Raw genomic sequence first — 13,888 nt, 5'->3', positions numbered from 1 at the left:
ATGCTCATCACTTTCACCCTCCTTGTTACATTCCATCTTCATATCGTCAAAAGAAAGAATATAATCTATAGACTAAACAATATAGTTTATCAGAGCAGTTCTTGGCACCATGAGGGGCAGAACTTCCCCACCTGCTAATGCAGATGATAGGGAAAGGATGTTGCACTCTCTGGATCTGAGGAGGACTTTCATCTTCTGCATCAAACATGTCACTCCCTTCAGGACCAACAAGTTGCTCTTGATTTGCTACGGACTTCCAAAAAAAGGAAAAATGAGTTTACCCAGCATTTTGTCTGCTGCATTGTGGACATAACTCTTGTCTTACATTTTGACTTGTTTGCATAAAACCTTTCTACTTAGAGCACAATCTACTCAAATGGTAGCCACCTTCATTGCATTCCTTAGATGTCTCTTCAAGACCTTTACAAGACAGTTATGTGGGCTACAACTTTACAGAGCATTGTGTCCTAGATATTGGACACCCAACTGATGATGCATTTAGGTGTTTGGTACTCCAAGGACAACTTACTAGGACACTGCTCCCTATTTCTAGGTAAGACTACTTGCTAGTCTCCTATGCGTGTGAATGCATGGAAACCACAAAAGAGAAGGCAGGTTGTTTACCTAAGCATTCACAGAACCTACCATTCCATCCCCTATGCTAGTCTCCTCACTTGGTTTTTACTTGGCACCAGTTAAAAAGAACAGAAAGGACATGTGCACCGGACCTTCCCCTAAAAGGGGAAGGTGGCATTACAAAATTTGACCAAAGTTTTAGAATTTTTTGAAGGCTGCTCTGTGCAGGCACAGACCTATTAATGTGAATGAACAGATGAATACTCAACTTCAGTTACAGGTAAGTATCCTGTCCTTTCTGTGAAGTATTGGCCCTAATCCTCATACTAATGTACATGAAATAATCATGTATTCTTCACCATTTTGTCCCTGCCTCCCCTTTCCTTTCTCTGTTTCCCATGTGTCTGTGTTTCAACTGTGAGCCCTTTGGACAGGGACATTTCTTCATATTCTTAATAAAGTTGCATGCATAAAGTGGCACTACATAAACAAACATCAGAAGATAATATTTTATTTATTTATTTATTTTATTTGTCAGATTTGTACACTGTCTCTGGGCAGTTAACAACATCATAAAACAAGTTAAAACATACACAAAGATCTTAAAACAATTTAGGCAATCTAAAAAATAAAAACCAGATTAAAACTTAAAAATTTAAAAAGCTTGGATAAAGAGGTGGGTTTTCAAGTGCTTTTTAAAAATTGTCAGAGATCGGGAGGATCGTATTTCAGTAGGGAGCGCATTCCACAGTCTTGGGGCAGCAACCGAGAAGGCCCGTCCCCGTGCGGCCAACAGCCAAGCTGGCAGCAACTGGAGATGGACCTCTGTGAAATAATCACCTGAAACACAAGGCAAGATTTCTGTATTTTAGTAGTGGGGATTCAAAGACCTGCACTTGTATATATCGAAGTTGAGCTTGCCAAAAAAAGTGCATTAGGGAATCACATGATCTTTCCATACTTCATATTAATAACCAGAAATAGATGCTTCTAAGAAACAACCATTTGTAGTCTGCTCTGAATAACATGGGGAGTAAAAATAAAACTATCTGCCTTAGTATTGATCCTCATAGTTAATAAAGTAGCTAAACTCACTATCAGAAACCAGCCAGCCACACTTACATACGCCAGTCAACATTCTCACTGTGGTAGATAAATGGGCATTTGACTGTAACAGACCACTCCTGGTGGCTTATGCATTGATGCCTTTGCTTGGCAGTGTAACTGGGTGGACTCAGAAGTTCAGCAGTGATTCTTCCCTGGCTCCTAGTGTGTGCACATTTATACTTGATGATGCCCCATTTCCCTCTCCCAAGTCGTAGGGTGGATGGCCAAGCAGGTGGCATGTCAAGCAAGTGGGCAGCAACTGAATAGATGCTGTGGTGATGATGGCTGGCAGGATAATGTCTGAAGATGGCATTAGCCACTCCTTGCTGCTGTGTTTCCTGCCTCTTTCTGAGTTTGGAAAGAGGAAGGAAGCTGCTGGATCCCAGGACCTGCTCTAGCATGGCTGTCCTGCTGCTTTGACAGTTGGCCCTTCAGAACTGTCTCCTCCCCCAACCCCCAAGAATATTTGTTGCCACTACCAACACTCTCAAGAAGAAAGCGCCTTTGCTGCTCCAGCAGCAGTGATGCCAATAGCTCTTCTTCTGAGAGGCTGATGGCAACAGCTGGGTTCTGAATTGCCCTAGCATGGACATTCCATGGCTGGGAGAAGGGTGGTCTATCGGGAATTGACCAACAGTTGACCTGTGGATTTATCTTGTTCCTATCCTTGCTGTAAAGCAGAGTTGACAGTAAGCTCTGGCTGTGCAAATGTATAGTTTCACTTTGTCAGTGCTGGGAGTAAAAAATGAAGTTGAAAGAACTGCAAAGGAGAAGGCAAAGGTTTGTTTTAATACTGCGTGTTTTTAAAAAAATTCTGGTTCTGTTGTGTTAAGTATTGACATTTTGGCAGTACTTAATAAATATATATTTGTCAATTCTTTAAAAAATAACCATGTAGCTCCTCGGAGAAAGAGTGGGAATATAAGTGTACGTCTAAATAAATAAATAAATCACAGTTGACTTTTTGTGATGGAGCAATCACTTCTTGTCTGACATGACCGCTGAAGAGAGCCACAGTAATGTTCAGACCATCTGTATTGGTCCTTTGTGTAGCTGCAGGAGCTGTTGAAGGGACGGAATGGAATTTCCTCTTATTTTATATAAATATGTTCATAGTTCTATGGGAAGAGGATGATGCAATCAATTTCTCTCTCCCTTTCTTGTTAGGATCACCCCTATCTAGCCAGCCAGTTTTAATAACTGTACAGAGGCAGCTCCCACAAACGATGAAACCTGTCACGTACACTGTTGCAACTCCTGTGACAACTTCAACATCCCAGCAGCCTGTAGTACAGACAGTTCATGTTGTTCATCAGATACCAGCTGTGTCTGTCACAAATGTGACTGGATTAGCACCAGCAAATACTTACACTGTAGCTGGACAAGCAGTGGTCACGCAGGCGACAATGGTAGCCCAACCTAAGGGAGAACCTCAAGAAAATGGAGACCACAATGAAGTGAAAGGTGAGAGTTGGTTCTGTTCCCCATTAACCTTTGCACTAAAGCAGTCCAAGTATTTTTCTCTTCCTTATTTATTTATTTTATTTATTTATCAAATCTGTACATCACCCCAAACTTTTGTCTCTGGGCGGTTTACAATAGCAAAAAACCAGTTGAAAACATATTAACACACACACCCCCATGCAGGAAGCAAGAACTATTTTTATTTCATACTGATTTCTCTTAAATGCTAAAATTGACATTTGATTCACTAATTGTTGGTATGTTGTTTCAAACTTTTATCTAACCAGAACTTTTTTAATTTCTCCCCCAGTTAAAGTGGAGCCTATACCTGCAGTTAGCCATACAACCATAGGAGCTGCTAGTCGGATTATTCAGACATCTCAGACCACACCCTTACAGACGGTTACTCTAGTGCAACAGACACCTCTAGGTCAACACCAGCTACCAATAAAAACTGTAACACAGAATGGAACACACATAGTCCCCATCACCACAGCAATTCAAGGTCAGGCCAACACTGGTAAGCATTTGGTGTCTCCTTTGCCATAACTTCCTTTTATAAGAGTAAAATCCAGAGTAAGTGGATTACAGGAAATTGTTTTAGTATGCCGTCCTTTCCCTTTGGTGAACTTGAGCTGGGATCTAAATAACCGCTCAACAAATTCTGCTTGTTGAACAGAGCTTTGAGTTTTTCTATCTGGAAGACCCATGCCACATGGCAAGCTGCTTTTGAAACCAAAAGAGATTTTTCTGCCTAAAGTAATTCTTTGGATTGTTGATCTGTGTTACCTAAAGATTGCGTGGGGAGAAACTATAGCCCAGTAGCAGAGTACTTTGTATGCAAAAGGTTCTAGATTCACTCCCTAGCATCTTCAGTTAGGCCTGGGGAAATCCTCTGTCTGAAACCCTGGAGAGCCACTTCTGATCAGTTTAGACAGTACTAACCTAGATGCACCAATGGACTGTCTTGGTATAAGGCAGCTCCATAGGTGTGTGTGTCTCATTAAGATTCAAGCACCATCTAGTTGATAGATTAGATATGACAAAAAATATAGGAACATTAGGAAGCTGCCTTATACAGAATCAGACCAGCTCAGTATTGTCTACACAGACTGGCAGCAGCTTCTCCCAACGTTGCAGGCAGGAATCTCTCTCAACCCTATCTTGGAGATACTGCCAGGGAGGGAACTTGGAACCTTCTTCATGCAAGCGTGCAGGTTCTTTTCGCAGAGCAGCCCCATCTTATCCCCTAAGGGGAATATCCTACAGTGCTCACACATGTAGGCTCCCATTCAAATGCAAACCAGGGTAGACCCTGCTTAGCAAAGGGGACAGTTCATGCTTGCTACCACGTGCTTGCTGCCTTGGAAACAAGTCCTTAAGACATATTATAGCTATTTCGGTCTAAGATTGAATGTTAGTTGCATCCTGGCTAAGGTGTCTTGGAGCCTGTAAAGTAATTGTTAACACAGGTACTTTTAACAATGGCCTTTCCTAGTGGGCTCGTTATCTTTTTCTCATTTCTCCTAACACATTAACATTTGGGTCCTATGCACAGTTTTTTAAAGTAAGTTCCACTGCCCAACATGGTATGCTCTGTTATGGAGATGGTTCTGCAGGCTTGGAAGACAGCGAGGATGCTGCTGCTTGCACAGTCAAGCCAAATAGGAGACTGCTGGCAGCAGCCCCCTTGCTGCCTTCTGAACCCGCAGTGGGGTCTCCATAATACTCACGGTATTTGTAATCATGCACATCACATCAGCAACTATGTTCAAGGAAATTTACTATAAGAGTATAAAGCCTAAGTGAATTTGTCCGGTTACCTATCGAACAGAGCATGTTAGCCTTTCCCCATTCCATCAGTGGGGGTGGGGAAGCCAATGTACATGTGGAAGCTTCTTCTATCCACCCCCAGCACCGGACCTCCAGTGACTGTTTGCTGGTGTCTATCTGATGTTCTTTTAGATTGTGAGCCCTTTGGGGACAGGGAGCCATCTTATCTTATTTATTTAGTATTTCTCTGTGTGAACCACTTTGAGCCATTTTTGGAAGGGCGGTATAGAAATCAAATTATTATTATTATCATTAATTGGGGTGGCTGGAAGCTGTTTTGCTTGGGGTTTTTTGTTCACTTACTGCCAAAAGCACCCTGCATTGTGAACTTTGTGTAGCTTTTTTTTTTTTTTTTAAAGCAATAGTATAACATTTACTGCAGGGTGTAGCTGGCTGCATTGCTTTTCATTGAAGGAGTTACACAGCTGAACATGGTTCATTTCTCTATGTTGATAGAGAATGAGATCTTCTTTCTAATGAACCCTATTGCCTATTAAGATCATCTGGGGAGGTCCGGTTACGGTTCCTGCTGGCTTGTTTGGTGGCAGCGCAGGACTGGGAAGACCCTCAAGACACACCTGTTTTCTCAGGCTTTTAACTTAAATTAATTTAAACTATTTAATTGTTTTAATTCAAACTATTTAATTGTTTTTAGCTCATGAAATTGTTTTAACTTTTTTATTCTGTGAAATTGTTTTAATTATTTTTACTCTGTTTTATGTTTGTTGTGATTTAAATTGTGTACACCACTTAGAGATACACACATCAGGTGGTATATAAATATAAATAAATATTGCATATATGTTAGCCTAGTTATTTGGTAAACTGCTAAATTTGCTTAAATCTGTACTTCTACTTACTTTCTAATGCAGTGTTTATAGTTCAGTCAGATATTTAAAGAGATGGGGACCATCACTTGTATTTTCTGGTTAGCTTTAAGTTTAAATTTTTAATTCTATACACAATGGATGTAAGATTGCAATTTCTCAGGACAAAGTAACCCTTTCCTTTGTCAGTTACAAACCTATAAGAAGCATGGTTAGTTCAAGGTTTGTCTAGTTACAAAGCCTTTAATAAATGGAGTGTTTGTGCAAACAGAGGCCTGGTGAGCAGACTTAAAACATTCATTAATTAACTTTGAGCTGCACTTGTGGGAGCAAAATCTCAGAATTCCATGCACTTGCTTAGGCAAAGGCCATATTGTTGAAATCTACAAACGTTGCCAGAAACTCATTATAAAGGCATGTGGATTGTGGGTACAATAGCTTCAAGTCATTTTCTGGGGAAACCCTAGGATTCATTGACTACATTGATACAGCCTACCCCTTGTCAGGCATTCCTCAGCCCATTGTTAATTTTTAAAATTTATTTATTTTTACGTTTATATCCCTCTCTTCCTCCAAGTAGCCCAGAGTAGTGAACATGGTTGCTTATCCTCACAACAACCCCGTGAGGTAGGTTAGTCTGAGAAATAAGTGACTGGCCCAGAGTCACCCAGGGAGTTTCATGGCTAAATAGGGATTTGAACTCGGGTCTCTCTGGTCCTAGTCCAACACTCTGCCCATTACACCGCACTGGCTCAATGTGGAATATCCTTGCCCCTAATGTGTCACTAACCATTCCCCTAGTTACAACTATGCTCCATCAAAGTTCTTAGGGAAGGGTTCAAGAGTAATTAAGCCCCGATATAAATCCTGAGAGCTGGTGCATACATAACCTTATGCGGCCAGATTTCCAATACCCAGGCCAATAGGCAGAAGAATTACTGGAAGAGGACCTATGAAAATACATGCAAGTTTGAATCTCAGCTGTACTCTGTTCAGCCAGTGAGGAAGACCAATGCATCTGGCAGCACAGACTAATATTTGAGTTGCTGAAAGTGCGTTTGTAGCTTTACAGTGACCTGTTATGTCACGTGTTAAACCTGCCCATTAGAAAACAACTGCTTTGCATTTTTTGTACTATCTAACTGAAGAGTTTTAAGATGTGTGTATTGTTTTGGCTACTTTGTGTACATTTATAGTAGGGAGTGTTTGATTTATACTTAGAGTGTACATTTGGGCTGGGATGAGGAGCACTTTGCCGTTCCCCACCCCCCAGCTCTTGCTGCTGCTTAGAGCTGTTGTATTGTGGGAAAGAGGAGAAGTCAGGAGCTGCTCTTAATATGTAGCCCAATGGAGGAACAATCCTCCATCTGGTGGGCCTCTGTGTGAAACAGGATACTGGACTAGATAGGCCCTGGGCCTGATCTAGCAGGGCTGTTCTTGTGTTCTAATCCTGCCCCTTGCTGTGGTCTCCTGCTGCCAAGTTTTTCTTGATGGCAGCTTTCTTGAGAGTTATTTACTTTGGGCACCTTTAAGAACAAGCAGTAGCTACAGTCATCAGTGTTCCCTCTAAACGTAAGCATGCGTGCACTCACATTTTTTAAATGTCGGCTCATTTAATTTTAGATCCTGCCCAGGTTGAATCAGGAAGGCCCCACTCTTAATGCATGTGTGCACACTACCTTGATACTGCCACCCAGAACAAAACTGATTCCGCATGCAGATTAGATAGATAGATAGATAGTGAGAACACTCAGAAACCCGGTCACTTTATATATATATATATAGAGAGAGAGAGAGAGAGAGAGAGAGAGAGAGAGAACACTCAGAAACCCGGTCACTTTGGTTTTCTTTAATTGCATGTAAACTACTTTGAGAAGCCTTGACCTGAAAGGTGGTATGCAAATAAATTAAATAATATCTTTCATGTGTGTTTAAATTATTTAACAGTTTGGCTTGTCACCTTATCTTTTATGTTCGTTTTGCTTTTTGTTGAGTGTTCAGGTTATTCTTTGTTGGCCATATACTTCTGTTGGCCTAGTTGTGCAATAATTTGATGCTTTCTTTAGGGTCAGTTCTTTTATGTATGCTCCCCAAAGCTTAGTGTGATTCTAGAATGACAGGCTTTCTTAAAATGTTAGTGTTTCTTGTGGAATTAAGCTTACTCTTGTTTTGACTGTATGTGAATGTGTTTCTCCCCACCCACCCACCATTTTTCTACAGCTGCTGCAAGCCCCTTACACATGTTAGCCACCCATGCATCTGCGTCGGCATCTCTTCCAACGAAACGCCAGAATGGAGACCAGTCTGAACAGCAAGAATTGAAACGTATCAAAACAGAGGATGGGGAAAGCATAGTCATAGCTGTGAATGTGGAAACCCCCCCTGTGGCAGTGAATGAACAAGGCAGCCAGATCTAGGAACATAGAGGAATATTTCTTTTTAAAATAATGCTCCATGGTGCCAAAAGGAGACTTTGAAACACCTAAAATATTGAACATGTTCTCACACAGTGGGGAAAGGGGCCCTGTGATCAGACTTCAACTTTCAGCACTGAGAAAAACACAGGTGGCCTTAAAACTCCTTAATTTAAAACACAACAAAAACTGTCAAACATCTTGTTCCAGAGGCTGTGACCCTTCCCCCCACCCTCCTTGCCGTTCTGAAGTGACTCTTTATATGTTGAGAGATACAAAGTTGGAGAAGCTGCAACTTTAAAAACCTCTATTGGATTATTTTAACGATTGAGTATCTGATTATATCGTAGCATGATAAGCGCTTCATGTGACCGGATTTCAAACGATTGTATATTCCTCAAAGGGAACAGAGGCAAGGAGCCATTTCCTACATCTTGGCAGCTAGCCTTTCATAACGACCTACCCAATGCAGTTGTTGGTAGATATGCAGTATTTTGTTGTTCACATGTGAAATTAGAAATTTTTGATGTGTACTTTCATTTTCTTTTCAAAATAATGGGGTCTTTGACATTTCAAATCACTCCATTTCTACTCCAGAAACTTTGGAATCACACAATACTTTTCATGTGAAATTTTGTTTGGTAAAACTGAATGTAGGGTTTTTTAACCAATGGAATGATTTAATTTTGTCCTGTTAAAAGTTCAGATAAAGCTACTTTGTTACATCTGCAAATTTTCATATTTTAGCAGTTGCCTGATAAATTTAATCAAATTTTATTACCTTGTGTAGTGATCAAATGCTTCTTTGGGCTTGCATGTAACTGATTAGAAATTACAGTGTAAATGAGCCGTTAACTGACGTAAAGAACTGCTATGAATTTGACCAGAGCTGCACTTATCTGTTTCTCTTTCTTGCTACCTTTTTGCTGTTTGTTACTTTGTGTTGACTTGACTGTCCCTGGCATATTTTTCCAGTCTAAGGTAAAACCAGAGTCTCGCTTAATATTGTGTATGTTTAAAATGACAGACTGTTCTTCATTTAGAAAAGAGAAAATTCTTTATCACAAGTCCTTTTAAAAAAGAAAAATTATCTTGTCAGAGGTATATTCAATATTTTTAAGCATAAGCACCCACCAGTAGAAATTTAATCTGACGAGTTTATCCTTTAACTTTTGATGTCATACACAGACCTCCTGGGGTCTTCATTAAGAGTAGCTATTGTGGTTTTCTAACAGTGGCTACCATACTATAATAAATGTGTTTTTTTTAAGTGTGTGTTTTGCAGTTGAACATTTTAAAGGCTATCCCTCAGAGTTGTGATGATAGAATCCACCTAAAATTTCAGAACTGAACTGAAAGCTAGGGCTGCTCTTGTGTCTTTAATTCGCACACTATCTTGTCCCTTTGCATATTAAGGTGAGTTAAAGGTAAAGTCTGGGCTTTAACCTTTGATTTGTCCTTCTTTGGCAATACCATTATTTATATATTTTTTTATTTCAAGAAGAACCTGTATATTCATGATGGACTGAAATGGCTTGGAATGGCTTATATTTAGACAGTTTTTGGAACTCTGTTTATCTGAAGACCAAAAATGAGAAATCTGTACCAAGTATCATGTTAACCCACACAGTAGAGCTGTCACAGTGTCAATGCAGATAATACATATTAAAAGATTATGGAAAACTCGCTGTACACTAGCTGACTTTATAACAGCCACTATAAGATGGGCAAAACAATTCATGTAGCTACAGCATTCTTCTACTTATGCTGTGGTCACCTAATTCAACTATATTGAATTATTGGCAAAACATCTGGTTATAAACCTGATTCTTGAGTACTAGGCAAACAGCTGCAAGTTTTTGAATTTAAAAAAATCTGGTGAAATTCTCTTAAGTCAGTCAAAATTATTCACAGTTGAAGTTCTCTCACACATCCTCTACAGTCAGTATGGCTTGTAAGCTAAATAGAGAGACAAAATCCTAGAACAAGAGGTTAAGTCTCAACTGTTAAATTTTGAATCTGCCCCTAGTTCCATGGGAGAAGGGTCACTCCAAATAGGCTGTAAATTGGTTCCTGTTAAACACTGATCCAGTTATTTATTTATTTTATGCCCAGGGAATTACAGCAATCCTGTTCTGGGCCAAATTATTCTACACCATATGACTCTCCAGGATAGTTAGAGTAAAGTTAAATCTATCAAATTGCAATGATTAGGACTGTGTTGTGTATGTGAGATGAAGGCATTTTTAGGGCAAGTGCCCATTGGATTTAGGGGTTATACTCCTTTGTGCTTTCTGTACAGACATCATTCATGTGTGGCTCCTGTTAGAAGTTGGACAACACAGGTAATAAGGATTTGGCCCCACTCTTGCCCCCAAATGCAACATTTAGGGACAAGAAGTGAATTGCAACAATTCTGTTACATCAAAAAAAGTAAAGGGATTCACTTGGGTGTTAAACGAGCCACTCCTATACTCAGTGTTTGGGAGTGAGGAATGCATCTCCTTCCCCTCCCTACAATCTGAGACTGCAGCCTCTCATTTTGACTCTCAGAACTGTAGTGATTGTATCCTAAGTTCTTGTTCTATAAACAAAATATTCCATTCCACAGAAGGGATCCCTTACATTTGTGAATCAAAAACATATGATACAACCCAAGATTATCCCTTGCAAACAGAGTACTCCTACTCTGGATTATTTTTATGTGGAAAAGCCTTGGAAATGTGTTGTACACTGGTATTAAGAGACCATCCTGACAAAACTTTGTTTTTAGGCATGATCACTTGGCTGTAAGCTCTATTCAGGTATTAATAAGGTACAGTTAGCTGAGTGAAATACTCCCAGACTGTGTGCTGTGTCAAGTTTCAATGTGTTTGTGAATATTTGTGGTTATACATGCAGTGTGCACAGTTCTGCAAGGTACTCTTGTAATGGATGGGTTGCTGCTTGAACCACTCCTCTTGGCTCCCATTTGAAAAACAAAACAAAAATCACAGCAGTAGGGAAAATCTTTATTGTGGGTGAGTACTGATTGTACTGTACAACATGCAGTATTCATCTTCTGTAAACTTAAGTAGTTTGTACCAGTAAACCCTGAGACATATGTAATAAGTGCTTTGTACAGGATGAATGCACAAACAAAACGCGCTCTAACACTGGAAGCAAGATAAATGTAGCTTCTGTAGGACTGGAAACATGATTTTTAAACTGTCTACTAGTATTGGTGGTAAACAAATTGAAATATTTCAATCTTTGGACTGGAAATCTTGCTTTAAAGAAGGAATTTCTATAGTACCTTTATTTTAAGTTCCAGTATGCCTAATTCTGCACCTTTTTAAAAAAAAAAATTGTACACAGAAATACTAGACTTAAAGGAATGATGTATTGTGGATTTTAAAACTTGCTATAGCCTCTTCTATTGTAGCTGTCTGTTTCCTGTTCACATGGGACTCCTGTTCGAGAGTAATTCTAATGGAAATCTACTGTTATCAATGACAAGTCAGTTTAGGGATCCTTCAAACACTTGCGTAAAGTGGACTTGAGAATGCAACAGCAAGTAGTTTGTGTGCAGCAATGGCTTTCTAGCAGCAATTTAATTCACTCGAGTAAGTTGCTGTTGGGAAACAGTATAAGCTCTCTTGATACTTGATGTTCTCTTTGTAGCTGTGTTTACTCAGCTGCTGTGTGTGATGTAGCATAAAGTCTGTTAGCCAACCCTTAGAGGGATATGTAGCATGAAATATCACTTCGTCATTGCAGTGCTCTTCTTTAGTCTTGCATGCGACTTTGCTGTTGCTTTATATCAAAAGCACAAGTATTCCCAGTAATATTTAAATTGTGTGCAGTATTCACTACCATTACTTCAGTTGCTTACATTGGCCATATTTGCATGTAATATGAAACCTCAGTTAAAGGGGGCAAAGCTTGTCAGCCTGTCAAGCAGGAAAGTTACACAGGAGAATGCTCTCTTCCCACTCTGTCCCTTGTTCCCGCCCTTCCTGGCAAGCAGGAGAGAAAGGGGGTGGGATGGCAAGACAGGCACTAGGTACTTGGCTCTCTGAAAAGGACATACAGTTGAGGTGGTAACGTAAGCAGGGCAACCCCATGAAAGCATTGGGATGGCACCATATGGCAGGGCAGGGATAGCTGGGGTTGGGTTTAAAGCCCCAACCAGGAATTATTGAATGACCCTGCTCTCTCCCTGATTTATTTATTTATATATTTATTTTTGCACAATGATATTGGGGAAGTGGGGGCAGTCACTTCCTCTTGGGGGAATGTGTGGTCCCTAGGCTTACCCATGAGAAGGGTTGGGCATCAGCATTGTCCCCAGTGAGAGAAGCAATTCCTCTTCTCTGGCAATGGATACTGTTCCAGAGTGGACTACTCACTCATGAGAGGGTAAGGCCACTGGGCTTTCCCTTCACAACACATGAGAAGACCTGTCTGTGGGGACGGGTGTTGGCCTGTATCGCTGCTAATGTGTGATGTCCCTTCTGTGGATTGCTCTTATGAGAGTATCAAGCCATGGAGCGACACATGCTGCCCAACCTGCCCAGCCAGGTTGCTCTATACAAGCGAGCCACAGGGATGGGCACCCTGGCAACAGCTCTCCCTGTCTTGGTGGCTGCTGTGAAAAAGCTGTCGCAGCATGCCCTCTGCCAGCTCATCTGAACATATCTGTCTTTATTTTTGCCTGGAATGGCAACACCACTCTCCTGGGGCTGCTAGAAATTGAGTCTCCCCTCCTGCAATTCCCCATAGTGGCAGATCTGCATAGGGTGTTTGAAGGAGAGTAAAAATCTGTCCCTGGGCCTGGCGTTTCTGCACCCTGCTATGCCTGGACACATGGCGTACAAAAATCTCCTTTGGGTGCATGAAAGGCTTCCTTGGAGAGAAAGGGGTCACTGTGCAAAAGTTCTCAGGAAGAATGGGTTAAAGTACTTTATACCAGCTGGGCCTTTTACCCAACAAAGTGACCCCTCTGGTCCTAGGCTGTAGTCAGGCCAAGGATTGTTCCATCGGGGGGGAAAGAGAGAGAAGTGGGGTTCTTCTATAAGTGGTGCTGTAATCCCATATCTGCAGCCTTGACTCAGATAAATCTTATGCACAAGTGGGGGGCCCTTTTATTAGCTCAACTCATGAGCTTGCAGTCTGACAGAAGACCGAAGGTGGGCAAGCCTAAGTTGGTCTGCAGTAGACTGGCCCTTTCATGAGAGTGCTAGTCTCCTACTGACAAAGCAACCATGGGGGTAGGAGTGTGGTGTGGTCTCCATAGATTGCTTTGCTAGGTTGAGTCATCACTTCTCACTTTGGTCACCGAGCATGGGTGGGCCAGACCCAGATCCTTTACCTTCCCTCATAAACATATCCTTCCTAGCAAGTCATCATGTTCCCTTTCCTAAAGGAAAGGTCCTGTCAAGATTCTCCTCCCACCCCACTGCTAAAAATTGTGCTTGTGTGAGATAGGTGCTTCAGTTGCTACCAGAAGGCACAGCAAAGGGATTTAAATGCCCTTCGATTGCTGAGGGTGGGCAGGCCATTCTAAATAGCAATAGCACTTACATTTATATACCGCTCTATAGCCGCAGCTCTCTAAGCGGTTTACAATGATTTTTAGCATATTGCCCCCCAACATTCTGGGTACTCATTTTACCGACCTCAGAA

General features: G+C 41.0%; 1 protein-coding gene across 1 annotated transcript in view; it reads left to right on the top strand.

Annotated features, from left to right (window-relative positions):
- FOXK2 (forkhead box K2) overlaps nt 1-9,491 on the top strand; it is an 83,832-nt gene extending 74,341 nt beyond the window's left edge. Inside the window, exons 7-9 of the mRNA XM_053291899.1 lie at nt 2,851-3,147; nt 3,458-3,667; nt 8,028-9,491. Of these exons, the coding sequence (XP_053147874.1) occupies nt 2,851-3,147; nt 3,458-3,667; nt 8,028-8,224 (704 nt within the window). The 3' untranslated portion in view covers nt 8,225-9,491. The remainder of the gene's footprint in view (nt 1-2,850; nt 3,148-3,457; nt 3,668-8,027) is intronic.
- The last annotated feature ends 4,397 nt before the right edge of the window (nt 9,492-13,888 follow it).

This window comes from Hemicordylus capensis, chromosome 2 (assembly GCF_027244095.1).
Source record: "Hemicordylus capensis ecotype Gifberg chromosome 2, rHemCap1.1.pri, whole genome shotgun sequence".
In the NCBI taxonomy this organism is placed as follows: Eukaryota; Metazoa; Chordata; class Lepidosauria; order Squamata; family Cordylidae; genus Hemicordylus; species Hemicordylus capensis.
The sequence above is the reverse complement of the archived record's forward strand: the minus strand, read 5'-3'. Positions and strand labels throughout refer to the sequence as shown.